This window comes from Daktulosphaira vitifoliae, unplaced genomic scaffold (genome assembly GCF_025091365.1).
Source record: "Daktulosphaira vitifoliae isolate Bord-2020 unplaced genomic scaffold, ASM2509136v1 Scaffold_1, whole genome shotgun sequence".
NCBI classification, from domain to species: Eukaryota; Metazoa; Arthropoda; class Insecta; order Hemiptera; family Phylloxeridae; genus Daktulosphaira; species Daktulosphaira vitifoliae.
In genome coordinates this window covers 89,016,753-89,044,034 of record NW_026099572.1, presented here as the reverse complement: position 1 = coordinate 89,044,034, position 27,282 = coordinate 89,016,753, and the positions used below count along the sequence as shown (strand labels likewise).

The 27,282-nt window shown below is 27.0% G+C and overlaps 2 protein-coding genes across 6 annotated transcripts in view; one reads left to right on the top strand and one right to left on the bottom strand.

Moving 5' to 3' along the window:
- Positions 1-14,543, top strand: part of LOC126909876 (ankyrin-1) — a 76,352-nt gene extending 61,809 nt beyond the window's left edge. For 2 of the 3 annotated variants that reach the window (XM_050692291.1, XM_050692298.1), the window contains 6 exons: positions 12,019-12,279; positions 12,345-12,756; positions 12,825-13,039; positions 13,136-13,271; positions 13,346-13,474; positions 14,175-14,543. In XM_050692291.1, coding sequence (XP_050548248.1) covers positions 12,019-12,279; positions 12,345-12,756; positions 12,825-13,039; positions 13,136-13,271; positions 13,346-13,474; positions 14,175-14,437 — 1,416 coding nt within the window. In that variant the 3' untranslated portion in view covers positions 14,438-14,543. Of the gene's footprint in view, positions 1-12,018; positions 12,280-12,344; positions 12,757-12,824; positions 13,040-13,135; positions 13,272-13,345; positions 13,475-14,174 lie in introns of those variants that run through there. The other variant, XM_050692305.1, reaches the window with a different exon arrangement.
- Positions 10,851-27,225, bottom strand: LOC126910046 (PIH1 domain-containing protein 1-like). Of its 3 annotated transcripts, XM_050692454.1 has the most exons (8): positions 27,040-27,225; positions 26,086-26,164; positions 24,534-24,615; positions 17,962-18,150; positions 17,600-17,746; positions 15,538-15,767; positions 15,323-15,469; positions 14,564-14,816 (listed from the first exon to the last, which is right to left on the bottom strand). In XM_050692454.1, the coding sequence occupies exons 2-8, from the start codon at positions 26,146-26,148 to the stop codon at positions 14,778-14,780; spliced, it is 897 nt and encodes a 298-aa protein (XP_050548411.1). In that variant the 5' UTR covers positions 26,149-26,164; positions 27,040-27,225; the 3' UTR covers positions 14,564-14,777. The 3 variants fall into 3 exon arrangements, with proteins under 3 accessions (XP_050548418.1, XP_050548411.1, XP_050548404.1); XM_050692461.1 differs by lacking the exons at positions 14,564-14,816; positions 27,040-27,225 and adding an exon at positions 10,851-10,904 and having other exon boundaries at positions 26,086-26,316; XM_050692447.1 differs by lacking the exon at positions 27,040-27,225 and having other exon boundaries at positions 26,086-26,315.
- Between the last annotated feature and the right edge of the window lie 57 nt (positions 27,226-27,282).

The following is a 27,282-nucleotide window of genomic DNA, read 5'->3' as shown; positions in this document are numbered from 1 at the left end:
AGGATAGTATTTCAAAGATTTTTGAATATGGTTATGAATATCGGGAGTAATCAAGTCTGCTTAAGGTTTTACATTAGGAGCGTATGGAAGAGAATTTTAAGTAATTATGCTATGAGTTAGAAAATTTAAAAATAGCATGTTATTTTTATTTTAGTTTGATAAGATTTATTGAGTCTTTAGAACACCAACAGGAAATTTCGATTTGAAATATTTTCTCTTAGGAATAAAAGAATCTATAGCATAAAATAAGAGCGAATAAAAATTCTCAGTAATCACTGAAATATCATTACTGGATTTAAAAAACTCAATCCAGTTAATTGAACCTAGGAAAGGTAAAATATTATAGTAATCACCTCTATACCAGTCGTATATTTCTTCGACAAAAGATAGGGTAGAGTGTGAGTTTGGCTGAGTGCAACTAACATTAATAGGAGGATGACAATTATCAGCAGAAACTATAGTATCTGTATTTAAAGATATAACATGAGAATTGGATAAAATAAGATCAAGTATTGAACCATAGCTATTGGGTATTGTATTTGTTTGAAGAAGGTATTTGACACAGTTCCCCGGAAGGAACTTTTTAAGACATTAAAAGAAATAGGCATTGATTATAGAGACAAACAGTTAATATACAACATATACAAAGAGCAATTAGCTATAATAAAAGTGTCAGACAAGTCTGCAACAGCTAAAATAGGAAAAGGAGTAAAACAAGGGTGTCCACTGTCACCAAAGTTATTTAATATTTATGTAGAACAATCTATCAATGAAATTAAAGAAATATTCACCAGAGATAAAATTGGAGTGATAGTAGGAGGAGAATTGATATCATTTTTAAGATTCGCCGATGACATAGCTCTTGTTGCAAGCAGCGAAAACGATCTCAAAAGAGCGTTAGAAGAAATAGCAAGGTGCTTCCAAAATTATCACCTTAAAATCAACTGGAATAAAAACAAGGTAATGATGTGTCAAAAAAAGAATCGTATTCACAGAATAAGAATTAAAATTGATAACCACACTCTCGACCAAGTGGAAAACTTTAGATATCTAGGTAGTATAATTAGTCAAGATGGAAAATGTACTATGGAAATAAAAGCAAGGATCGCTCAAGCAAAAACAGCATTCATGAACAAAAGAAACCTACTGTGCTCTAAAAACATGAATATACGTATGAGGAAACGGCTGGTAAAGGTATATGTGTGGAGTGTCGCACTGTACGGATGCGAAACATGGGTATTAAACAAAACGGAACAAAAGTTCCTCAAAAGTTTCGAGATGTTATGCTGGAGAAGAATGTTGAGAGTAAGCTGGGTAGAAAGAAGAACTAACGAATATGTTTTAAACGAAATAAATGAAACCAGGAAGATACTTAACACCATAAAAGAAAGAAGATGGAATATGATAGGTCATATATTAAGACACGAAGAAGAGCTTCTGTATATTATAATAGAAGGAAATATGAATGGCAAAAGAGATCGAGGACGACCAAGAACGTCTTATATCAAAAAGATGATTTGCGATGCGGGTATAGCGAACTAGAAGGAGCTGAAGAGGTTAGCTGACAATAGAGATGAATGGAGAAATTTTGGAAAATTGCAAAACCAACCTCAGGGTTGATTTTATAAAAAAAAAAAGTTGTTTAAAATAAGTTAAGAAATACTAGGTTTTCTAAAAAAAAATAGCTTCTGTAGATGATAGTTTTAAGTTAGTATTTAATGAAGTTTTGGCAAATTAATGGCAAATTAAAATCACCAAACAATAGATAAATGCAGCGTTTACTTACTAATTTACGGTGTAATAAATTTAATCTTTAACAGGCAAACACTTAAAAATTATAAATGACATTGACTCCTAATGCCAAAAGCGAACAAAAAACTATAGCGTAAGAATAAATTTAAACATTAAGATCACTCACAAATATTAAAAATTTTAAAAGTTTTACTTATGAATAAAATAAGATTAACCGTATTAAGTCTGCTATTCAATAGGTTACTATTAAAATTAGTATTATTAGTGCGTATTAATTAGAAACTACCGTTTTTGGCGAGTTCAACTTCGGATTTTTATGTTCTATGTCTTTTTATGTTTTTTATTCTGGTTGTAATAGCTCTTCTTGTTTGTCCAATGTATGGTTTAATACAAAAGATTTTAGTTGATCGATGGTTGGACAAAATGTACTCTCTTTAGTTGTAAAAAATAACTGAAGGTATATGGACCTTATACTATACAGCAATATCTATATTTTTTTCTTTATAGTTAAACATAAAGCCAAGATCTATAGTGGAATCAGATTCACGCAAAATGGTTATACCATAAATACTACAGGAAAACTCAACTATTGACTGTATCTTAAGAAACGTTAAGACCTTATACTTGTAGAGGTTAAATAATTAAAACAGTGTGTTAGAGAATACCTAAAAAACTAATGAGGTGATCTTGTAACTTCAGACTATCATAAATCGAACTTATTTTCATAAATAGTTTGATGACGTTGCTAATGGATGCAACATTACGAATTTATCCAATATGTACAAGTTTTATGTTTTAAGAAACACTATCACCAAGACAGCAAAGTATATATTTAGACGTATCTACTCTCACAAACATAATAGAAAAAGACTCGGAAGCTTTATATAATATGACATTAGATTTGAAACAATCATATTCAAATGTTTCCTGCAGAACCTTAATGAAAATCGATTTAGACAGATCAGTAGAACTGTTACTTTTTAAGTTATCAATTTTAACTTTTAGGTCATCAAATTCTTTGCAGAACCTGTAGTTTTCAGATTTAATCTCAATTCTTTAACTAGAAATATTAGTTTACTATTAGATCTTACTATTACTTAGCTTGAAGTTTGAAAAACGCATTATAAGAAAATAACAATTCTTTCTTTTCAACGCATCAATTAGGTCTTTATTACAGACAGATGGCTGGAATGCTTTATTATAAGTAACTTTTTGTGTATTTTTTAACCGAAATTTCAGGTTACAAAAGCATAATGGATATATGTTATTACAACAATATGTGAATACTCGATAATAGTAATTAAAGTCACCAGCAGAGCAACTGATTGGGTGATACTTACAATAATTTTGATAACAAATTATAGAAGTGATAGCGTACCTCAAGTCGCCTACTGTTGTCAATAACATAAAAATGGTGAACCATTATTATTTTTAAAATTATTTACATTACATCCTTTTATTTAGGATTTTTAAAAGAATTAGTTTGTAGTTTATTCATATATCGAGACCGCCAAACTTTTGATTCCCTTTTACATAATGCACATAGATAGGATAATTTTTTATAAATTAACAAACTATTTGCTTCTTAAACCTAACCTCAACAAGGTTATTAACTTATAGTACATTTGATAGTACTTTTTGTCAAATACGAGTTATTTTAGGTTGCAACATGAGAAAAAGACGATTTAGGATAAATTTGTACACAAATATTTCAGTTACTTTAGAAGTCACTTCATAAAAATTAGAAATCAATTATAATAAATAATTAATAATAACGGTTATTTGGAATCGATAAGTAATTAACATTATACAAAAACGCATCCCTAGCTTTTTAAATATATTTTAAGAAATATTATACAAGTGGTTTTGGAGTATTAAATTTTAGAGCATGATAATAAAAGGCAATCAGATGTTTTTTTTATAAGTGTAGGAGAGCCCTTACAATTGATAATAATTCACTAATTAGCATTATCAGATTTCCTTTTATCCTAATCTGATTTCAAAGAAGAAAACATATTTCATTGATAAGGACTAAATTTGACGCTACCCATAAAAATTTATGATCTGGTATGCTATTCAAAATTCGTTTAAATTTGAGAAAATTTAAAACCGTTTCAGACGATTCCAATGTAATTAACCAAAATAAAGATAGTAATAGATAAAATAGTAAATAGATAGAATAAATATATAATATACAAATAGTTAAAAGGTAAAAGTGGATAAATTATGGAGTCTCGGCAATTAAAAAATATTGAGTAAATAAAGTTAAATATCCCTTCAAATTTTATAATTTATCTTAGTGGTTTCTTTTACTCAATAAACTATTTGTGGTTTAAAAGCACCAATTAAATTTGTAATTATATCCTATACCACATAATAATATTTTAAATAATTCAACGTTGATTTCATTTATTGTATAAACTATGTGTACGTTTCACATCACACATTGTAAATCATTATAAATATTTATGAAAATAATTTAATTTCAAATAATACAACTTAATTATAGAAAATCTAATATGTAAATAATTTAAAAAACTATGGTTTTTTATTAGAAATATAATGTTTATAATGACCCTTACTTAAATCATCGTTGAATAAGAATTTTCATTATTTGAAAAAAAAATTTATTGAGAAATCGATATCAATATTTTTCAAACACTTAATTATTTTTCCTTTTTTTTTTAATTTAGATTAGTTTATTTATTGTATTAATCTCAATTTTCTAGTTAACATAACATTACGCTAAGTTACCATTAAAGTGATGATTTTGTTTTACCTTGTTTGTCGATTCGAAATTACTTGAGTGTTTGTTGATAATCTAGTGATGATTCGAATAATGATGTTTTTTTCTTTTAAAAAAACTTTTACCTATTCTCTTTCACTTTGAATATACAATAAGAACAAACGGAATTTACTTTTATTTAACTAATAATTAACGCGAAAGACAAAAATCTTTAATTCTTATAATTGAGCACGCTGTCGCCTAATATCGATGTTGTATATTTTCACGGAAATTCAAACGGACACGTTGGATCAACTCGGATCATTCTTAAATCGCTTTGGTATTAATTTACTAATGTAGCAATGCATTAATTTTAATGCTGTCATAACATCATTTACAGATAAGAAGCAATAATATTATTTTGTTTGTTATTTGATAACTACGATATGAACGGAAATTTAGAAACCATTAAACATGTAGGCGCCTCGCATATTTTTAAAAGCGAATGGTATAATATTTATGTAAAATCACAATAAAATTAATAGAAATTACAGTCGGGAAAAAAAGACCTTATATACGTATATAATATGTATAAAGAAAATAAACGTGATGATTAAAAATATGATTACTTCAAAAATGCGTAAATTTAAGTGTATAACATTAGTTTTTTATAAACTTATATAACTAAAAAATCTGTTAGGTGCACATTAATATGGGGTGGCGTTAATTTATAAAATTAAGTACGTGGAGTAATATTCGTGAATAGGAGTGCATCAACGTATATAAAATACCATTATTTGTTTCACACACGGACACACTAGAAAAATACGTGGTACATTTGAAAATCTGATGCATAATAATACAGAAATTCCTGCTATCATGTATTTATAATGCGTTATCATTTACTTATTAATGTCATGATAGTCCGGTCCTCCACTGACGATAGTAAAATCCACCCACTAACGGCGGATAATTATATGATAGCTTGGAAAGTATTAAAGGTTCGCTACGAAAACAAGCGATTACACGTCACAAAACTTTAGATAAAGTATTCGCGTTCAGTACGATTAAAAAGTAATCTATTTTGTCTACGTCGCTTTCTATAAATACATTTCGTGAAAATATTACAGCCATTGAAAACTCGGAATCCAATACGTCAGTAGGTTCATTTTGTGAAACCCCCCTTTTTTTTTTTTTCTCCTCCTTCTCGACTTTAGTGTGGACCGCCCTGGAACTGCCGTTAACATTTTGTGAAACCCAATCGAACCTAACCCAACCCAACACAACGTTTGTTTGAGGCGAGTCCATCATAATCGGATATGCCGATTTTAAATACTCTATAAGATTTTGTCTAAGCGCATACACATTTTGAAAAATATTGGCACCATGGACGAGAAAAATGAGACAACGATCAAGATCATTGCTAAGAAGGGACAGTCCACTGGCAAGTCGTCATTTGTAGCCAAGGCAGCGCCATCAAGATCAAACATGTTTATGTTTTCAACAGAGCCATTCAATATATCGTTGTTTTGCATTGAAAAAGAAATCCGTACCAGAAAGAAGAAAATTCATTATAAACAATGGGCTGTGCTTTATTTAATTGAAATTCGAACATTCGACCAGTAAATGTACCGATGGTTTTAAATACAAAAAATGTGAGGGCAAACGTTATGTTTGAAGAATAATGTTATATTCTTCTTCATGAAGAAAAAATAGAATTAACAGCTGATGACGCAAAATTTGAAAAAGATATCAGATATGCCACAAAAATTCTCGAGTTTAACACACGCAGAGGTAACCGTAGTACTCGGTACGATAATAGTGCGAATTAAAGATACGACGGGAGAATTGCAAACTGTTCGTGTGATTTTAGATAGCGGATCGCAGGTGATAGCGATAACCACAGAGTGCGCCAACGGACTCTGTCTTAAATGATTAAAATGTCGTATGGAGGTTATAGGTTTAGCGCAACAACCACACGTGTCAAGGGTGTGACAAGTTGTACGTTAGTTCCACTAGGGTCTTATGAACCAAGTTTCATGGCTTCAAATATTGCTATATTACCTCAAATTACAAAAGTTATGCCAAGCGTTAAATTACCCAATATTGTACGGAATCTTTACCGGCATCTAGTTCTAAACGATCCGGAATTCGACGATTCAAATTTTATTATATATTATACAACTGCGTTTTGTATTTGACGTCTCTGCTTCAACGACGTTAAGGTGATCCATGAACGATGTTTTATGCGTAGGACCTAAGTTGCAAACGAATATTGACGAAATTCTGCTTAAGTCATGTCTTAAGAGATAGGTTTTCACAGCCGATATAGTCAAAATGTATCGTCAGATTCTCATACGCGCGGAAGATTGCACGTATCAACATATTTTATGACGCAGAATTCCGACCCAAGACGTTCAGAAATTCGAGCTCCTCACAGTGACATATGGCGTCAGATCAACTCCCTACCTCGCAATTCAATGTTTACATGAGCTGGACGCTAAAGATTGCGTCAATTATCCACAAGCCAAAGGAGTACTCACAGATACCATCTACGAAAACGACATTGTCACGGATGCTTACATGGAAGACATACTCTTGTTGGTCCAAAAAGACGTTATAGTAATTATAAATAATATTCTTATTTTTAAATCATACATTATCTAAATAATATATTATTTTTTATTGCGCACAATTTTTTTAACACTTAATTGTAACTTAAATGTTCATGAAAACGTGGTCAATATAATATTTCTAATATATATATATATTAGGATGTCCCTTATTTTGAAAATTTTGGAAATTCTCCGGGCTCACCCCACATATTTGTGTTTATACATATAAAAAGAGGCTACAAAAAATTTCAGGCCTATCAGATAAGTTTAACCCGTGCCGATTTGGGGTTGAAAATCGGCCAAAAGGGGTACTTTTTTAGTTTTTAGCAATTAACTTATAAATTAGTGCTCTCACAAAAAAAAATATTAAAACTGAATTGTAGATCTAATTGTTTTGTATAAATTAAGTTCTTACAGTTTTTCTGTTAAATCCATTAGTTTTTTAGAAAAATGTCAAAATACATAATATTTTGTTAAATTGCCGAAATTGTTATATTTACGAATATTTCATCATATATGACAAACCATATGTGATACGACCTAATGTTTCATATAAAAATTGTTTAAAATTAAATTTTACGAAATAAAAATAATAAGTACAAATTTCATTGAAGCCATCGTTTTATTGCTATAGCTGAAATAGTTCGATCATATTACGATTTTTATATTACATATTTATCATATTACAAATTTTGTTTAACGCTGCTTTCGCAATTAACGGTTGTTCATTTTCATATAACTTTAATTCTTTGATAAAATTTAAGTCGTTATTCGGAGCTTTGGACGGTTTAGTACAGTTAAACCAGGCTTTTAAATAAAATCGATCAATAAAAATACATATATCTCGAATAGCATTTATTTCAAAAGTTTTTAGTAAATATTGTTTTCGGTATAAATAAATTTTTAAGCAATATATTGCTCTACTCATCCAACGAGCTTGGTGCATAGCTCCAGAATGGTATATTTTAATTTTTTTATCTGAGTCACCATCTAAAAAAATTAAAGATAGCTCAAACAATTCTTTACAATCATCTCTAAAACATCCGATTTGCAACATATCCCTAGAAAACTGGAGAATATCATTTCGATAATTTACAAGTGCAGAGCAACATTCGACGTCATCTATTGCACAGATCGTATTAGAAACATCAATATTATTCCAATTTTTTTTAAAGTTTTTAAATATGAGAATATCAAGGCTCAATGTTACCTGAGAAAGTTTTGTTTCGAAAACACCGCGTAAAATCAGTTCATATATATGGTGGCGACAAATAAATACAATAAATATTTATCTAATTTTTGATCAATTGCTGCGATTTGTAATACATTTACGATTTCCAAAGTTATTTATAAATTAAAAATAATAACAATACATTAATCCAGTCATACCATTATTTTCGCTGTACTTGCACGTAAGTGTTGTAATGTACCAGATGATAACTAACAGAATCTAGCAATAAAATTCATATATTTAGTAAAAATCGTAATATGATCGAACTTCACGTTGGGCATCGGAAATGCGTTACCCACTGTTAAGCTGTTCAGTTTTCGGATGTCCACTACTACTCAATGCTTCTGATCTTCTGTTGCATCGATTTTCTTAGGAACTATAAGCAGCGGCGCATTCCACAGGCTTTTCTTGTGGAAAAGGCATTTCCACAGTCGAAATGGTCGTTGATGTATGGGAGGGCTAACTCCCGGCGTCTTGATCTCATGTTGCACATCTTCTGTATAATTGATATTACCACCATACAGATTAAAAATATCCGCGTATTCGTTACAAATAGCTTCTACTTCTAAATAGTGCTCCTCTTTATTTATATGGTCTGAGCGCAGTGACTGTTTTAACAGTTCTATCCGGCTATGTTGATTGACTGAATGACGTGGTGCTAGAAATGATTTTGTTTTTCGCATGATTTCGTACGATAGATTCTCGAAATGTCATTTTTCTAATTTAAAAGGTTCTTCGTTAGCTGTAAGAACAGTTATAGAAATTAATGTTGAAGGAAGAAGAGGTAGATGAAGACCAAAAAAGAGATCGGGAGATGTTATTAAATGCGATATAAGGACAGCTGATGTGAGGGTAGACGATGTGGCAGATCGTGTCAAGTGGAAGTTTAGGATAAGGGTGGCCGACCACAAGTAGTTGGGATTAAGGCGAGGAAGAATAAGAAAAAGTTCTTCGTTTGATTTAGCCATACATATTAAAGTGCGTCCATTTTTTATAGAGTTTAATACATTTCCGCAGTATACATCTTCAGAAAGTTATTGAGCATGTATCAACACATCTTGGTTATTTCCAATAATGTTTGTGGTACACACCGGCATAACTACCTCACTTCGCGCTGGTACGATGAATTCGCTGTCCATCACATTCGATGTGAGTACGCCCTCTGCAAGATTTATTACGGTATTTGTTTCCTAAAAAAAAAGGTCGCCCTATTACTTCATCTTGTGGTACTGGAAAAGTGTTAAGTACGACTTGGAATATTGCCTTCTGAATGATGTCGCCCATGTGTATGTCTATATGAACTGAATAAGCGGAACCTAGTGTTTTGACAAGGTTTTACCTTGTTACAATTATGTATCTATAACATTAACTTAGATATCATCTGTTAAAAAATAAAGTTAAATTCAGCTCCAGTGTCGATTAATAGATCGGAATTATTTTTCTGACACTGGGGAACATGGATTTTTCTAACTTCAGCATTATAGTCAGGATTGGCTTGTAGTTTTAAGTCACGTACCATCCGTTCACTCTTGACGGTCGGCCATTCCTCGTTTCCCAAACTATTTGAACTAAACCCTTCTCGTTTATTCTTGTTTCGGCAGACGCTTATGTCATTATAACGGAAGTATAGCTTGCTATTGTGGTTACCTTCTCTTTTGTCTGTTGCTTCAGTCTTTACGATTGACGACGTGGAAGGTCCCGCTGTTACCTTATTTATATAATTGAATTTTTTTGATCGGTAGTTCTTAGTATTGTGTATATTGGTTTTACAATAACTGCAAAACTTGTATTTTACACTACTGTTGAATTTTGTATTTTTAAAGATACGTCGTGCCTCCTTAGCTGATTGATAGATTATTGTAGGCAGATTATAGTTTTAATATATATGGTATTATGTGAGTTTAGTAATAAACTATAATAATTAATGTTATTTATATGTATACACATATATATATTCTTTTATATTTTTGTTATTATTATTATTTTTGTTGTAAACCTACTTTTGAATTATAGCTAAAATTACTTTACTGTGAAAGTATCCAATATGAAAAGGTAAAATCACAATCTCCTCTTTTTTTTTTAAATAAAAAAAATAATCACCACAATACCTAATAAGAAACGTGATAATGTTATTACTTTGTTATACTATAGTAACAGTCAAAATAAATATTAATAATAAATTAATAATTAATATTTAACATAATTCAACATAGAAATAATATATTTTTATATTATTTTTAAACAGTTATTTAAATGTATGATTAAACAATATAAGTATATGTTTTTTTTTACTTATAATTTTTTTTTATGGCATCACTCACATTTTTTATGTCTTCATCGAAATGGTGTTGAATGAAAGTTGTTGAAGGTTGGTTAGATTGAGTCGCATCTCGGGACTATCAGGTTCAGTTTGAATGGTATCCCTTCTCGGCACAGCCCGTAGGTCCGTCTCTTCACAGGATTTATGGACTAACCCCACACCTGACATCAGCTTTGTTGTGATCTCGGTTTGTTCCGCTGTCACAGATTACTTGGGTTAGTCTTACCGTGTGTGAGTTGTCAGCGAGAGGTGTCGAGTCGTCTGTTGTACAATTGTTGACGCAATTAACTCGAAGTATCGTAGTTTAGATCATAAACTTATTTAGAAGGATTTAAGAAACAAAATCAGTACTTAATATTTATTAATAGTTTATTTTAATTGACATAGATGGATCTTAATAATAATCTATACAATAGATATTAATAGTACAGCAACAAAACTACGACTTATTTTTTATTAAAATATTTGACTCGAATATGCACAAGTCGAGTGGTCATCTATGTGCTGGATCAGTAAGACTTGTTATTATTGCACTTACAGTATGCTCCTTTGTTGAATTAACCTTATTTAATCATCGAAACCCTAAAGAGGATTGAGTTCAAAACTTATAACATACTACATTATTCGAAATTTTATTAAACAAAGTTAAAAATTATGTTAGCAATATATCCGATTTTCGAACAAAAATTCTTCTAACTGAATTTATAATTATGTCTACGACTAGTTGGGTTTAAATAAATAAATAATTCTTTATTTATTAACTAAGATTAGAAACTAGGTGGCGGTCTAGTGGATTAAAACGTATGTTTCGGCGCATTGGGTTCAGGGTTCAATTCCTAGGGTACCAACGAGATTTTTCTTGTGATTTTCTCATTGATGGTGTCTGGTCGCTAGTGCAAGCCAGCCATAAGATGGAATCTTAGGTATATTTTTAATGATAACGCCAACGTTAAATATAATAATTAGATAATATCCACAATTATACTAAATACTAGACAAAAACGATAAAATATATAGATCGATATAATACGTATGTCGGTACAGATCGCTTTATTATGCCGGTAGGAAGTAAAGTAAAAGTCCATCGCCGGATCGGTTCGTGACACCCGCGGTTACTTGGTATCACGCGACCTCTCGGACGAGGAGAGGTGGCTGTGTCGCAGTCGCCATCCAGCGGTAAAGCAGAAAGTGTGATGCGACCGCGTCATATACCCGTCCTATCCATTTTTGACTCCCCAACATATAAAAGAGGGTCACCAACTTCTGGAGCATGTTAAGCTCGGGAAATTGAAGGATGTAAAACTGATTTTATTTATTTATAATTAACTACCAATTAATTTAGTTTTAAAATATCTATACATCTTATTTGTTTTAGGAACTATGGCAAGGAAGACTGAATTGGGCTGGCTGGAAAACTCTTTTAATGTTTCTAGGATTTATTACCTGTCCACCACTCTGGATAATATTCACATTACCATTATGGCACAGTTATAATAAAGTGCCAATTATAAAATTTATGTCTTATTTGACATCACATGTGTACCTTATGCTTTTATTACAAATGGTCGCCATAACACCTTATTACAGATCAGCGCGATATAACTTATTTCCATATTGGTACGAATGGTTACTTTTAGTAAGTATCGAATATTTGTATGTAATTTTTTCTAAACAAGAATATTGATAAGCCGTATGTTTTAGGTTTGGCTAAGTGGCTTGTTATTGTTCGAGCTAACAAATCCTAGTGATAAAAGTGGATTGGGTTGGGTCAAGTTGGCTGTACTTTTATTGAGTGTCATAGGAGTAGCATTTCATTTAGCTGGATTTTTTGGTGTTATCCCACAAAGGTTCCTTTCTACTGCTATGTATCTCAGAAATCAAATGTTTGCACTGTCATTTTTAATGGCTTGTGTTCAAATATTAGATTTTTTGTCATTTCATCACTTATTCGGTCCTTGGGCAATAATAATTGGTGATCTTATGAAAGATTTGGCAAGATTTTTAGTGGTTCTTAGTATATTTGTACTTGGATTTTCCATGTTAGTTGTAGCAATAAACCATCCTAATCGTAATAGTTTAAAGAAAAATTCAAATTCGTCACCATTTTCAGAAGGTTTGAAAGTTAATCTATATATATTTAATGTAAAAATAGAGTAAATAAATACATTTGTGTTTATATAGTTTACATCAGTCCAGTGATAGCATTTGAGCAGTTATTTTTTGCTGTATTTGGGATGGCTGGCTGGGAAAGTTTAAGAAAAATACCAGAAGAAAAACAAGATGATTGGACTGTTTATATGTATAAAGGTGTACTTGGTATTTATATGTTAGTGTCAGTAGTAGTTTTAATTAATCTACTAATTGCTATGATGAGTGACACTTATCAAAGAATTCAGGTAAACATCTACGATAAATTAAACTAAAAATAATAATAAATATTTATTGAATGTCGCCCTACTTTTGGCTATAAAAAAATTAATTTATATAATTAGGCACAATCAGATATAGAATGGAAATTCGGATTAGCTAAATTAATTAGAAATATGCATAGAACAACTACAACACCATCTCCTTTAAATTTAATCACCACCTGGTTTATGTATTTGTTAGAAATATGTCAAAAAAGAGGTATATAAGTCATTTAATTAAAATATGATACAACTAACTTAAAGTAATGTTTTTTATTTTATTTTGCAAACCAGTTAAACAGAAAAAACGTCCTAGCTTATCACAAATGGTTGATTTAAAAACTAAAGGACGAATGAGTGCAAGAACACGAATGGGTAACAAATGGTTATCTAAAGTAAAAAAAGCTCAAGTAGTTCCTAGAGGTGATCATATTATAATTATAATAATCTTTATATAACTATTTATATTAACACCACACAACTAATTTCCTAGTTAAATTTAAGTGCAAGTTGAAAATAATTATACCTAGTCGAATATAGTGACATTATTTTTAGCTTTGATACAAAACTGAGAATGTATTGGTTTTGTGATGGTGTTTTTTCATGTCTGTCCATCAAAATTTTTAGCTATCACTGAACCGATTTTAATTATCAATACCTCTAAAGAACCCAATTTTAATCTAGTTGACCTTAATAGTGCTGAAATTAAAAAAAAATCTCCTTAATTCTAAAAATTTAAACAAATAGCTTAAAATTATGTTTTTGTAAAAACTGACAGAAAACAGAACTTGTCAAGTCAAATAAAATCTTTTCAAGACATTTTAGTATTAAAATTTACTATGAATACCCATACAAAAAAATTACCTACTGGTTTTAAACTCAATCAACCCCAATCTCATAAAATAAAAAGGGGCTGTAGACTTCAATCGGGTTAGTGGATCCCAAATATATACCACTACTCTTGAAAATTTTTTTTTTCAAAATTAAAATAATAATATCAACAATTATTACCGAAAAACTTAAAAGATTTGGCAACACATAAAAATTGTTTAAGAAAAAATACAATTGTTTTTGTAATAACAAATATCAAATTAGGAAATAATAAAAGTAATTTCTGCTACAGAGTCTATGTCAGTGAGCGTGGTACATTTAAGTCCATATGGCTCACAAATTAGTTTTTCAAGTGTGACTAATCGAATTGAAACTGTAACCGATTGGGATGCAATAGCAAAAAAATATAGAGCACTTCAAGGTGCTAGTGAAAATGATGACAAAGATGATCCAAAAGCATCTAATGCTTCTATGGAACGTTTGACAAGGAGTAATAGCGAAGCACAACCTGATCTTGCACTACATATACCTAATAATGTAGTTAATTTACCATAAAAAATTTGATAATTGTAATATAATATTTAGGTAATAATTATTTTTGTACTGATTAAAATACATGAAATATGAAATTCATAATTTTATAAAGTCTTTATGAAAAAGTTCTTATAGTATATCTTTAAATTGAAAAATACATTACTTTATTATTTATTGTTAATTTTTTTTATAAATAATACAATTTTGTAATATAAAGAAATTTAACAGTTACTGTATACACAGGCACATAATTTTACAATGAATCAATGTAGACTCTATACAAATGTTAAATATTTTTTCCTAATATTTTAACAAAAATATTAATGATGTTTTAATTTACATAAAAATCTAGTAACATATTTTATTGTAAATCTGAAATAACAGCTGATATTGTAAGGAACTAGAATCAAAACAGAATAAAAATATTAAGTATTTTTAGTTGTTATGACACATCACTTGGTCATAAAACAACCAAATATCAGATTGCAGAGTATACTATTTTAGTTAAAAATTTACTGTAAAAAGTAAAATTTTAATTAAAATAGCATTGGTGACGATATGGACTAATAATTATTAATCCTACCTTGTCACCCCAGTAAAATTATAAACAAAACAATTTTGACCACTGGAAATCTAATAAGAAATATGTAATCAATATTTATTTTTATTGTTATCACTAATATCTAAGGTATTAATGGACAAGAAATTATGCAGTATTTAATTTAGAAAATGTAGTAAAATTTTGTGTTTTAAGTGTTTTCTGCACCATGTAACGCCATACCTATTAGTTAAAATTATCTATCTATAATTATCAAGGGCTATATATGATCTAAATTGTCCAATTACAAAAGTTAAATAAGTAATAAATGATTAATTAATGAATTTTGATTTGAGTAGGCTACTTACTTTTGTTATTGTATTGAATGTGACAATAGCACTCTGTTGATTAATTATACACGGTAAAAAAATATCAAGTTCATATTTAGGATTCTTTTTTGTACTTAAAATCAAACAATCTTCACCACATTTAACATCTATATCTAGCACATAATTCTAAACCAACAAATTATAATTTTTACATTTTGTTTTAATTACAAATTATATCGTATTAAAATACTCACAATATCTGGAAGCCATACATCAATTATTAAATTTTTGGGATCTTTTTCTGGATGTTGGTACATCTTGTATTCTGGTTTTAAATGTATTTCTAGTTGAGAACAAGATATTTTTGAATCTAACTCCTGAATTAAAGGCTTTTTTTTAATAGATGATGGCCTAGGAAGTCGTTTTTGAATTCTATGCTGTTGTAGAGTGCCAATACACTTTCTATTTTTTAATATAATTGGATCTGTGCAATGAAAATAAAAAATAAAATTTTTATTTATACCTAATAATACTCTTATATAAAATAAAACAACATTTTATTAGTTAATTTAAAACAAAACCTTACAAACAAAATAAGTACATAATCCTAAATTAATCTAAGTAATTCTATGTGACAGGTTTGAATATTTGTTTTTAGGCATTTTTTCTACATTTTGTAAGTGTGTGCCTAACAGTAACCCTCACTTTGCATATTTTGCAAACTGATGATTCCTTTTCCTCTAAAAAGTATCAATAAATGAATTTTATATGTCCTGTGCAAAGTTTCTATATTACAGGGCTATCTCTTCTTAATAGCTGTGTGATTTTGTTGGAGTATATTGAGATTTTGTTAAGTTTTTAAAGTAAATTAACAGATTAGTGTTTTCTTTTTTTTAAGATTTGCTAGTTTTAAGTATTTGTTGAGTTGAAGATTCCAGGATGCCATTGAGAGTGGTTCAACTCTTATTATCTGTACTAATATTATATGGATTTTTTTTTTGCTTGTTTAAAATTTTAATCTATATATATTTTGGGTTCTATATGTTTCTCAATATTCTAGCTGTATAAAAGGATTATTTTCTGCTTCTGAATTGGTATATTTCTTGTTTGACATATTTTACTAAATATATTATGTGTATATTGTCTCGTTTTTATTCCCAATTTTTGTAAGAAAATATATTTTATTTTGTCAAAGCTAGAGATTTTGCTAGAGCATTTGCTTTATTTTAGTTTAAATTTTATTACAATATAACAATTGTTATTGTGTGCTTATTTTCTTCTGGGATGTTGATTTACTGAACGAGTTTTTTGTCATATGTACTGTTACTTGAGTTCTTAAAAATGAAGATATAATTTATCAGCTATTTTCTTTTAGATTGTCATGATAGTCTGGTTATCTTGTAGATAAACAAATATTTTTTTATTTAGCTTAAATGATACCTATATCATAATTTCAATCATTGATTGGTAGTTAAGGTTACAATCTGAAAGATTTAAAGTCATGTCATACTTGCTATCTTTGCTTTGAAAGAATTCAATGATAATTTTGAATAGATTAAAATTGATGGTAATTTTTGGATAATTTTCTACATATTACCATTGCAGGATAGATTTTCAAAAATATTTCGACAGAGTTCAGCAGAGCTTGTTTTTTGTTAGACAGGTTATCAATGTTAATTTGATATTTTGCTGCTTTCTTGTAGAGTGGTTTGTAAGAGAGTGATGAGATTGATCAAGTAGGGGTTGGGGTACATATTTTAGTTGAAATAATAGGTCCAGGAAAACTAATTTTATCACTAATATCCATATAAATTATTTTATATTTATTGATTGTCAATAATAGTTTCAGTTATATATTTATGATATATATCTATTTGATTGTTATCTATAGAATCAAAAGTATTATCTGTATTTTGTTAATCAGTACTATTTCCTCAATTGTTTGAAAAATGAATTTTTAACTTAAATAAATAGCAAAATGTAGTGTCATTGGGGGAAAAAATTCTGAATAGTGTGCCTTTTGATATTTATGTGAACTGGTTATTGTTATTACCACTCAGAGGTATCTTTTTTTATAGTTAAATCAGTTATATACTAGAAACACATGTATTGACTTATTCATGTCACCTCAGCCTGTACATATAACATTCATAGTAAATTGCTGTGGAGTCGGGAAGTTTAGAGATTTATAAAAATAATATTATATATTGAAATCGTCACTTAAGGGAATATAAAAAAAATTATCTTAACAATAATATAATGGTTTAGTTATAGAATAATCAATTTTTAGATTAACAAATAATTAAAGTATTATACTTTCAGAGCTGATTTCTAATTTGAATTTTTCAGCAATCCCTTCTAATGTAGCAGATACAATAAATGTTTGGAATAATTCATTGTTTTGACATTTCCTGAAAAAATTCGAGTTGACAGCCACATCAAAGGCTTTAACTGGTGTATTCGCTGTAAAATTATTAAGTATCATTTTTTAGTTAAAAACAATGATTAAATAATTGTAAAGCTATAAATTTAGGAGTTTCTATTAAAAAATAAAGTGGGCTACAAAAAGTAAATTTTTTAAGTGAAAGAAAAATATTTTTTATAAATAAAAATTTTTCTATAAAAATAAAATCATACATATTTAAGCAAAACAAAAATCATGAAAATAAAAAAATTACATTTATCAATTTCATTATGTTCTGTGCCAATACTTAATGGAACACAGTAACGTTCAGGATCTTTAGAATTAAGTACTTCAATTAATTCTTCCTGTGAAATATCTTCTGGTGGTGGAATTTCAGCATGATGACATAAATTTATAAATATCTTGGACTTATCATCAATTTTAAAAGTCTTTATGCAAAATCCTATAAAATCATAAAAATATATGGAATAAATCAATAGTAAAATGGTCAATGAATAAATTAATAAATATTTGGTTTACATTCAAAAGCTAAAAAGTTACAAAAATGGAATTTTAGGATTATTAATGTCATAAATCAGTGTAATTTTAGGGGATATATTTTCCCTGCATTCTTAAAAATATCTAAGGGGGCAAAAGTATTTTGTAAGCTATATAAAGATATGTCATTAAGTTAACTACATAAATTAAAATTGTGTATAAACTAATTTATTAACTATTTTAGTTTATTTGAAGATTGTACTGGCTACAATTGTAGCGAGTAAAGTAACCCGGGAGTAAGTAGATTAAAAGTACTAAACTTCTCTTCATTGAATATGTAAAACATACATTTAAGATAAAAACAAAGGACAACAAATATTTTTTTAGTATTCTCTAGGGATATTCCGAGTAGTAAATACACATACTGATTGAGAACCAAGTAAAAGTCGGGCAAAATGTGCTTACAAACCGATTACTATGTATAAAACAAATTTTCAGCATTAATGAAATAAAATGATCAAAATATTAAAATTCTATTATTCCCTCTTCATTTAAGTTAAAACAAAATATAGGCACAGAGTGATATGTTGAAACCTCCACGTATTCAGATTTTGCACTCCTAAAAATTAAAAAATCTTGTGTTTTTAAAATATATATATTTTAAAAAGAAAAAAATGAAATTTGAATCCAATATATGCCTTAAAAAAATTTCTTTTCTTCTTTATTCATAATTTTATTAAATACAACACAACATTACTTATTAACGCTACTTGCACTGAATGACAAGGAAATAAATACACATAGGTATATTACATATAATTTTTACAGGTTATCTAACCAGCTATTTATAAACATAGATAAATTTTATGTTTCTTGGAAGATAAAATAACTGTAACATTTCTATTTATTCAATTAATAATAAAGTAATATGATATCTGACAGTGATTAAAATCACTATCATAAGAAATGCTTCGATGATAGTGTTTCCTTTAGAGAAATTGGTAGATTATTTCAAAAGCAACATCAACTCTTATTTCTTTGATTATATCCTGATTAGTAGTTCTTTGATTTTAAAATATAATATATGAAAAAATACTAATTATAGTTTTTAAATTTAGTATGAAATTGTAAGGCCAGCTATGATATATGGGTCATAGTGTTGGGCGGTTCATAAGAAAGTAGAGCAGAGAATAAGTGTAATAGAGATTAGAATGCTTAGTTGGATGAGTGGAGTGACTAGAGAAGATAAAATAAGGAACGAGTATATAAGAGTGAGTATAGGTTTAGTAATGTTATGAGGAGAGAGGAATCGGAAGCTCAAAGAACAGTTATAGAAATGAATGTTGAAGGAAGAAGAGATAGAGGAAGACCAAAAAAGAGATGGAGGGATGCTATTGAATGCGATTTGAGGACAGCTGATGTGAGCGTAGAAGATGTGGGAGACCCCAAGTATTTGGGATTAAGGCAGAGAAAAAGATAAAGATTACCAGAATATCCGGTGGCTATTGACATAATATGATTGTTGTTGGGAATGTACAATTTAACGTTTAGTTGGCTTTAAACAATATAGCGTCAAATCAATTACCTACTCTATCGCTTGTATATTAATATACACTACACTTTAATGATACAATAAATAAATAAAATCACACATACACACATATGCATTTATAACATTGTGTCTAATGTAAGTATAACATGATAAAAAAAAAACGTAAAATTAAAAAAATGGAATATAAATTTTAGTAGTCAAATTAAATGTAATGTAACTCGAAAAATATTTGTTTAAATGAAAAAATATAAGATAATTTTTTTGTTTATAATAGTCTTTTAAACAACTTTTGTACAAAATTTTTTTTTGTAAGTTAAATATTTTTTGAAAAAATTAAAAAAGCTCATATTTTTTAACTTTTGCGAGGCTGTAAAAAAAAAAGCTCAATTCCAATCAATGAGGACTATTAGTATGTCATTATACATATTTTAATTCAAATTTTAAAAAAACAAAATTTGGTTGGGAATTTTTTCCGCAATTATTCCTTTGTTGACTGGCCTAGATGTCAATTTTAAACTTATAATTGAGCTAAAAGTTATGATTCAATTTTTTTTACTTTAAACTTTCATAAATCTTTATCAAAAATTTTTCATCAACTTTAAAGAACCAAAAAAAATATGTTAAAATTGAAAATTTGGACTGATTATTTTTTAACATATTAAAAATCAAATCAGTAATAATTTGAAAACAAATTTTTTTTTTCTTTTAATTATTATTTTATACATAATTTGTAGTAATATAAAAAGTTAGAAGTGATAGAAATAGTCTACTTGCAGATTTGAAAACAACGCGAAAAGTTGATTTAGAAAAGTATATTTTTATTTCTGATGAAAATTCCTTGTAGTCCTGTGCATTTTTTTATAGTAACAAACAGTTTTTATTGAAAATTATTGTATCAAGCCCTTTAAATTTTTATACACGTAAAAGTAAAGCAAAATATAACTTCTTTATTATTTTTATAATTTCTCCGTTTAAATTACAATATTAAATATCAATTTCATACTAAATTTAATAATTATAATTAGTATATATTCATATATTATATTTTAAAATCAAAGAACTACTAATCATGATATAATTAAAGAAATAAGAGTTGATGTTGCTTTTGGAATAATCCACCAATTGCCTAATTAAAAAAAAAAAAAAAAAAGTTTGTTGGGAATTTTTTCTGCTATTCTCCAAAATTACTCCTTCGTTGACTAGAATGAATCATTAAATAGAAAATTTGATGAGAATTAAAACAATGTTATTTTTAAGATTAATATGCAGTCAGGAAATTTTATAATTACTATACAGAGTGGCCCACCACTCACTGACAACTTAAATAACTTTTGATCCAGTTAATATTTTTAGTTGATTTTTTTTTTAAATAATAATTATACGTTAGGTCTATAGCTATATCTCAATAATTAATTTTTTTACATTTTATTAAAAATATTAAGTATTTTAAAATTTTAAATAAAATGTACAAAAAAAAATCTAAGATGGCTATTTTGTAGAGTAGAATTTAAGAAAAATTTTAATAAAAAAATATCTTATTAATATTCAGTAGTAAATATTCTGTAGCGTTTTGAAGTTTGTGAAAATTTGAATTTTTATGTACTATTTTACGGTATTAAACATTGAAATACGTATTGAGAAAAGGACAGAAGAAAACGCTATCTTTTCATGATTACTGTGTTCATGATAAAGACATGCATCTATATAAAAAAAAAATTATACTGATTTGGTTATTTTTGATAAAGTTTAACAGTTAACAAAGTTATAAGTTTTATACACTGTACTACAAGGAACTTTCATCAGAAACAAAAATATAATATTCTAAATCAACATTTTGCGATATTTTCAAATGTGCAATTAGACTATTTCTATCACTTTTAAGTTTTAATATTATTAAAAAATAGTATTTTCATATAAAAAAAAAATAATTAAGAACAAAAAAAATTGTTTTAAATTAAAACTGACTTTGATTATTAATTCATTAAAAATAAGGAAAATGACATATTTAACCTATTTTTTTAATCGTTTAAAGTTGAATGTTTATAATAAAAAAAAATAATTTATTTTACAATAACTTTTAGCACAATTGGCAAGTTTGACATTGACATCATAAAATAGAAAATTTTATGACAATTAAAAAAATTGTATCGTTAAGATCAATATGCAGTCAGAAAGTTTTATAATTACTATTTATTGTAAATTTATCAGAAAAACTCATTATTTTTTGCATTTTTATCGTAATAGAACACTTAAATAGAAATCATAGTAATCATTTCTAAGTAATTTTTGATATTTAAAAAGATTCTACTATTGAAATATCCAGAACTGAATTAATTTTAATGATTTACTTTAACTAAAAAAAAAAAAGTTAATATTTTGAATCCCTCTTGTGGGCAGGTAAAGGGTTAGATTTATAAAAAAAACCAAATGATAGATAAAGACATGCATCTAAATAAAAAAAAATATACTGATTTGGTCATTTTTGATAAAGTTATAACAATTAACAAAGTTATAAGTTTTATACACTGGACTACAAGGAACTTCCATCAGAAACAAAAATATACTATTCTAAATCAACTTTTCGCGATGTTTTAAAATGTGCAATTAGACTTTTTCTATAACTTCTAAGTTTTAATATTATTAAAAAATAGTTTTTACATATAAAAAAAAATAATTAAGAACAAAAAAAATTGTTTTAAATTAATACTGATTTGATATAATATTTAATATTAATTTAATATTAATTTGATTATTAATAAGTTAAAAATAAGGAAAATGACATATTTAACCTATTTTTTTAATCGTTTAAAGTTGAATGTTTATAATAAAAAAAAATAATTTATTTTACAATAACTTTTAGCACAATTGGCAAGTTTGACATTGACATCATAAAATAGAAAATTTTATGACAATTAAAAAAATTGTATCGTTAAGATCAATATGCAGTCAGAAAGTTTTATAATTACTATTTATAGTAAATTTAACAGAATAGCTCATTATTTTTTTGCATTTTTATCGTAATAGATAACTTAAATAGAAATAATAGTAATCATTTCCTAATAACTTTTGGTGTTTAAAAAGATTCTACAATTGAAATATGAACTTAATTAATTTTAATGATTTACTTTAACTAAATTAACCAATCAAAACAAAGTTGTTAAAAAGATTTACTCAATTGAGCGTATTATAAAATTTGATTATAATTGTAAAAATCCATTGTTAATTCAGGAGAAACTAACAATCATTTTTTTTGGAAATGATATATATAGCAACATGTTACCAACAAATTTGGAATATTATAGTATAGTAGTAGCACACACAAATAGAGTAAAGAAATTATTAAATTATAAATTAAAATTATTTAATTTTGTATTTGAAACCTATCATATCAAACATGATTCGTCAATAAATATTTTGAAAACATTAGAAATGAATGATTTTAATTGTCTTTATGGAGAACGTGTAATAACTAACTGTTTAATTGATAAATTAGAATTTTTTTTTCAATTTTTGAGGGTAATAACTTCAACTAGATACGAATTGTATTTATTTGACGTATCGTTGAAAAAAGTAGGTCAAGTTAGAGCAGAGAAAATAAATAATAATCACAAAAAAAATATCTTATCTTATCTTAATCAATAATCACTATTTTTAATTCATTACTTATACCTTTATGGTGTCAAATATATTAAATAAGCTTATTAAATAAAATTTATCTAATTAAAAAAAAACTAGCACAGGGGGGTCGCGGCACAGTGGTGACGTAGCATTGTTGGATCAAGTATAATGATAGTGCTTAAAATCTTTATAAAAAAAAACGCTTTGATGCAAATCTTTAGATAGTGTTTAATTTTAAAAAATTGATAGATTATTCCAAAAGCTACAGGATCTGATATTTCCTTATTTATATCCTAATTAAGATAAAGTATGTCGAATAAAAAAGGGATATACATAATATTTCTTACAAAAAAATTGTTTTGATCCATGCACTTTTCAATAAGCTATAGCATTATAAAATTAAAAATAGAATCGAGAATTTTCACACAAAAATAGCATTTGGTAGTCATTTCCACCGTGAAGATAAAATAAAGTCCGAAATTTTTTTTTTCCATAATAAAGTACATTACAATAGCTTTAATTTAAGATATATATAAAAGTGTCAGTCTTTCCGGAACATTTTCAAAAGTTAAGTTGAAAAAGTTAATTTTTTGTAAAAAAGTTACCATTTTGAAACCCTTCCTGTGGGCCGTTAAAGGGTCAAATGTTCTCAAAAATATATAAAATATCTAAGGTATCTATAAAAAAAAAAAATTATATTTATTCGGTCATTTTTAAAAAAGTTATGGCAATTTTAATTAAAAAAAAATGAAAAAATATCGAAAATTAGCGATTTTTAAATTTGTAATTTTTTGGGGGATTTCCCCCGTTTACGGGGAACGAGGGAATTTTTTTCAATTTTTGAGGGTAATGTCTTCGACTAGATATTATTTGTGATCTTTTGACATATTGTTCATCAAAATCAGTCCAGTGAGAGCTAAGATTGAGCGTCCACAGACACAAAAAAAAATAAAAATAAAAAAATACATCATAGTAAAATTAATACCTTCTCAGCTTCGCATCAAAGCTAAAAGGTCAGATACCTGGAAATAACTAAAAAAACAGATTACCTGACATATCTCTAGTATTCACCCAATTTCTCCATTGACAAAGTTTAATTATACCACAATGATTTTGTAGTTTTTAAATTGTTAACAAAAAGAAAATAATTTAATAATTTAATTAATATATATGATTACCTGGAGCAGGTTTTATTAATTTTCCTGAGTCTGGATTAAGGAATCCACTAAAAAATTCTTCAAAGTCTTGTTCTTCATTGCTCTAAAAATCAATAGTTAATATATATTATACTCATATGATTTAATTAATATAAAAAATATAAAACTAACTAATCTGTATCTTTAAATAAGTCAGTGAACTGTTGAATAATTTTCAAAGTATAAACATATTTTTAAATTTTAATTAAGTATGAATCATTTAATAATTTTTAACGTCTTTTCTAATTATACACTCTTAATGTTATATGTGAATCTACACAACAGTATGGAATAGAATCATTTATTATTAAGTGAAAAAAAACCATTAATTTTAACACATACTCACTTAATGCATAAAAATTGTTGTAACTCAATAAGAAATTATCCCAAAATTATTATCGAAACATCAAAATATTTTGAGAAATAATCTAAAAAATCAGCTATTTTGAAATAAAAAAAAATTACTTTTTACCAAATTTTAAGAATGTAAGAATTATTTTTAAAAAATTATAGCAAAATTTTAATTGTATCAAAAATTAAAATTATATTTACTTTACATAAATTTATAAATACAGGATGATTGATTAAGGATAAGACACTTACTTTTCGAAAACTATTGAAAATTTTTTAATTTTATAAAGGAAAACATTGTTTGATTCAAAAAACTACAATAATATGTAGATAAATATATTTTTTTTCATTACTTCACGGATAAAAAAACTTTCATTTTCTTAAATGACAATCCATATATTTAGCTGAATGGTATGATACAAAAACAATTTTGTTCTTATAATTTATTTTTCTGATCAACAGTTTGTTTTTTAAAATTGTTTTAAGATTTATGATTTAAAATAGAAATTTATCACAAATTTGGTTTTTTAATACCAGAGGCAATAAATCTGTTTTAATGAGTAATAAATTGTTCTTATAGTAGTTAATTATTCGATTATTCGATTATTTAGTTCATGATAACAGCTCACCCAGTATCCTTTATGCTTTCTAATGCAAGGATATCTTGTATTAGATCAATTAAATTATGCATTCTGTTTGCTACCACATTCCATTATGTTTCTAACTAATAAATTGTCAAAGACAAAACTGATAATGTCTCTGAAATTTCTCAGACATTATCAAGTTTTAAATTTTATATAACTATTTTGAGATTTGAACAATGGGAAAGAGTATTTAAAAAAAGTATTGATTCATAAAATTATCAAAATTTTATAGCAATGGTAAGTTGAAAATATAAAATTACACTTCTGATTTTTCTGAATTTTTTTCTTAAAAGGAAATTTTTGCTTAGTCCCATAATTTTCCTATAGGGTTAAATAAATTAAAATTACAAAAAGAAAAAATTTCTAGGGTTACATCAATTGCAGTTTTCTATATATTTAATACCCCATTAAATGTAATCTATCTAAGGCCTTTCCACCTAGCAATGACCCTAACAATAAATGAATTGTTCTTATCAAATTAAAAAATTTTCTTTTACACTAATAAATAACTTAAAATATACAAAAGTTATTTTAGTTACCTTTATTCTGAGATTTTTCTCTATAATAGATTCATCGACATCCAAAAAATTTTTTGTTTGCATTATTACAACTTATTTACTGAAATAATATTTATTAAATTACAAAATAATTATTTCATACATTATATAATTTTCATAGAATAAAAACTACAGATCAAATTATGACAGTAGAATAAAAATTGAAGAATTATAAGTTAAAATAACATAGAATTTAAAACCAAGTTAAATAAGAAACATTGTTATATTTTTAACAATTATGATAAATATTATGATATATAAGCACATAAATAGATTATATCATAGATTTAATAACATTTATGATTATAGATAAAAATATAGAGATAACAATCAGTATAACGCCATTGTTACAAGTTGATACTACAAATATACAATTGTAATGAACTTATTGTCAAATTAATTCAATTTTTTTAATTGCCATAAATAAAAATACTATGAAATTTCGTTTTATTTTATCTAAAATTCAAATCTAACATATTTTTAATTTTTTTTTGTTTAGATAAAAAGGGAAAAAAAATTTAATACGTTATTTTTTTGCTTTTTTGTGCATCATATTATTAAACATACATCAATGACATTTTTGCCTTTAATTACTCTTTATATTTTTAATAATTTATTTTGCTGTGATATTAGAATTTTTTTAGTAAACAAATCTATTTTTTAATCTATCGATATAATTAAACAATACTGGAGCGTATACCACAGCTTTATAAGAGTATGAATGTTTACATATATAAACTTATGTTACATATATATAGATAAACTACGAACTAAGATAAAATGAAATGGACACGATAAGATTGGCGTGAATGGAAATATCCTTATCGAGAATACAAAATTTTAAAAATGAGTTGGGAAATAATAATATGAAATGTAATATACATGTAAAATAGTAGGTTGAGTTGGGTTGGCCATTAATTCAAAATTTTCCCTTACCCAACATGTGTAATATAACCGAATTGCCTGAAAAAGTAACATTAACAGTGATTTATAACAGTTACTACTTGAGTAGCAATAACAAGCTGTTACTTGGAAGACATAGTAAGAGTTACTATTATTTTGTGTTTTACACAAAGTCATCAATATTCACCAGTCTTTTAACATATAAAACAATTACACCACTGTTGTACATCACTGTAACAATAACAGTTATCAAAATTGATAACAAGTTGCCATCAC

Excerpts from the sequence above, each read along its gene's own strand:
- LOC126910046 (XM_050692454.1), bottom strand. The coding sequence starts at position 26,148 with ATGCAAACAAAAAATTTTTTGGATGTCGATGAATCTATTATAGAGAAA. Across the intron at positions 17,747-17,961 it reads ACATAATGAAATTGATAAAT|CGAATACACCAGTTAAAGCC; the intron begins GTAATTTTTTTA and ends ATAATTTTACAG. Across the intron at positions 14,817-15,322 it reads CATTCAATACAATAACAAAA|TTCCTTACAATATCAGCTGT; the intron begins GTAAGTAGCCTA and ends TTTTGATTCTAG.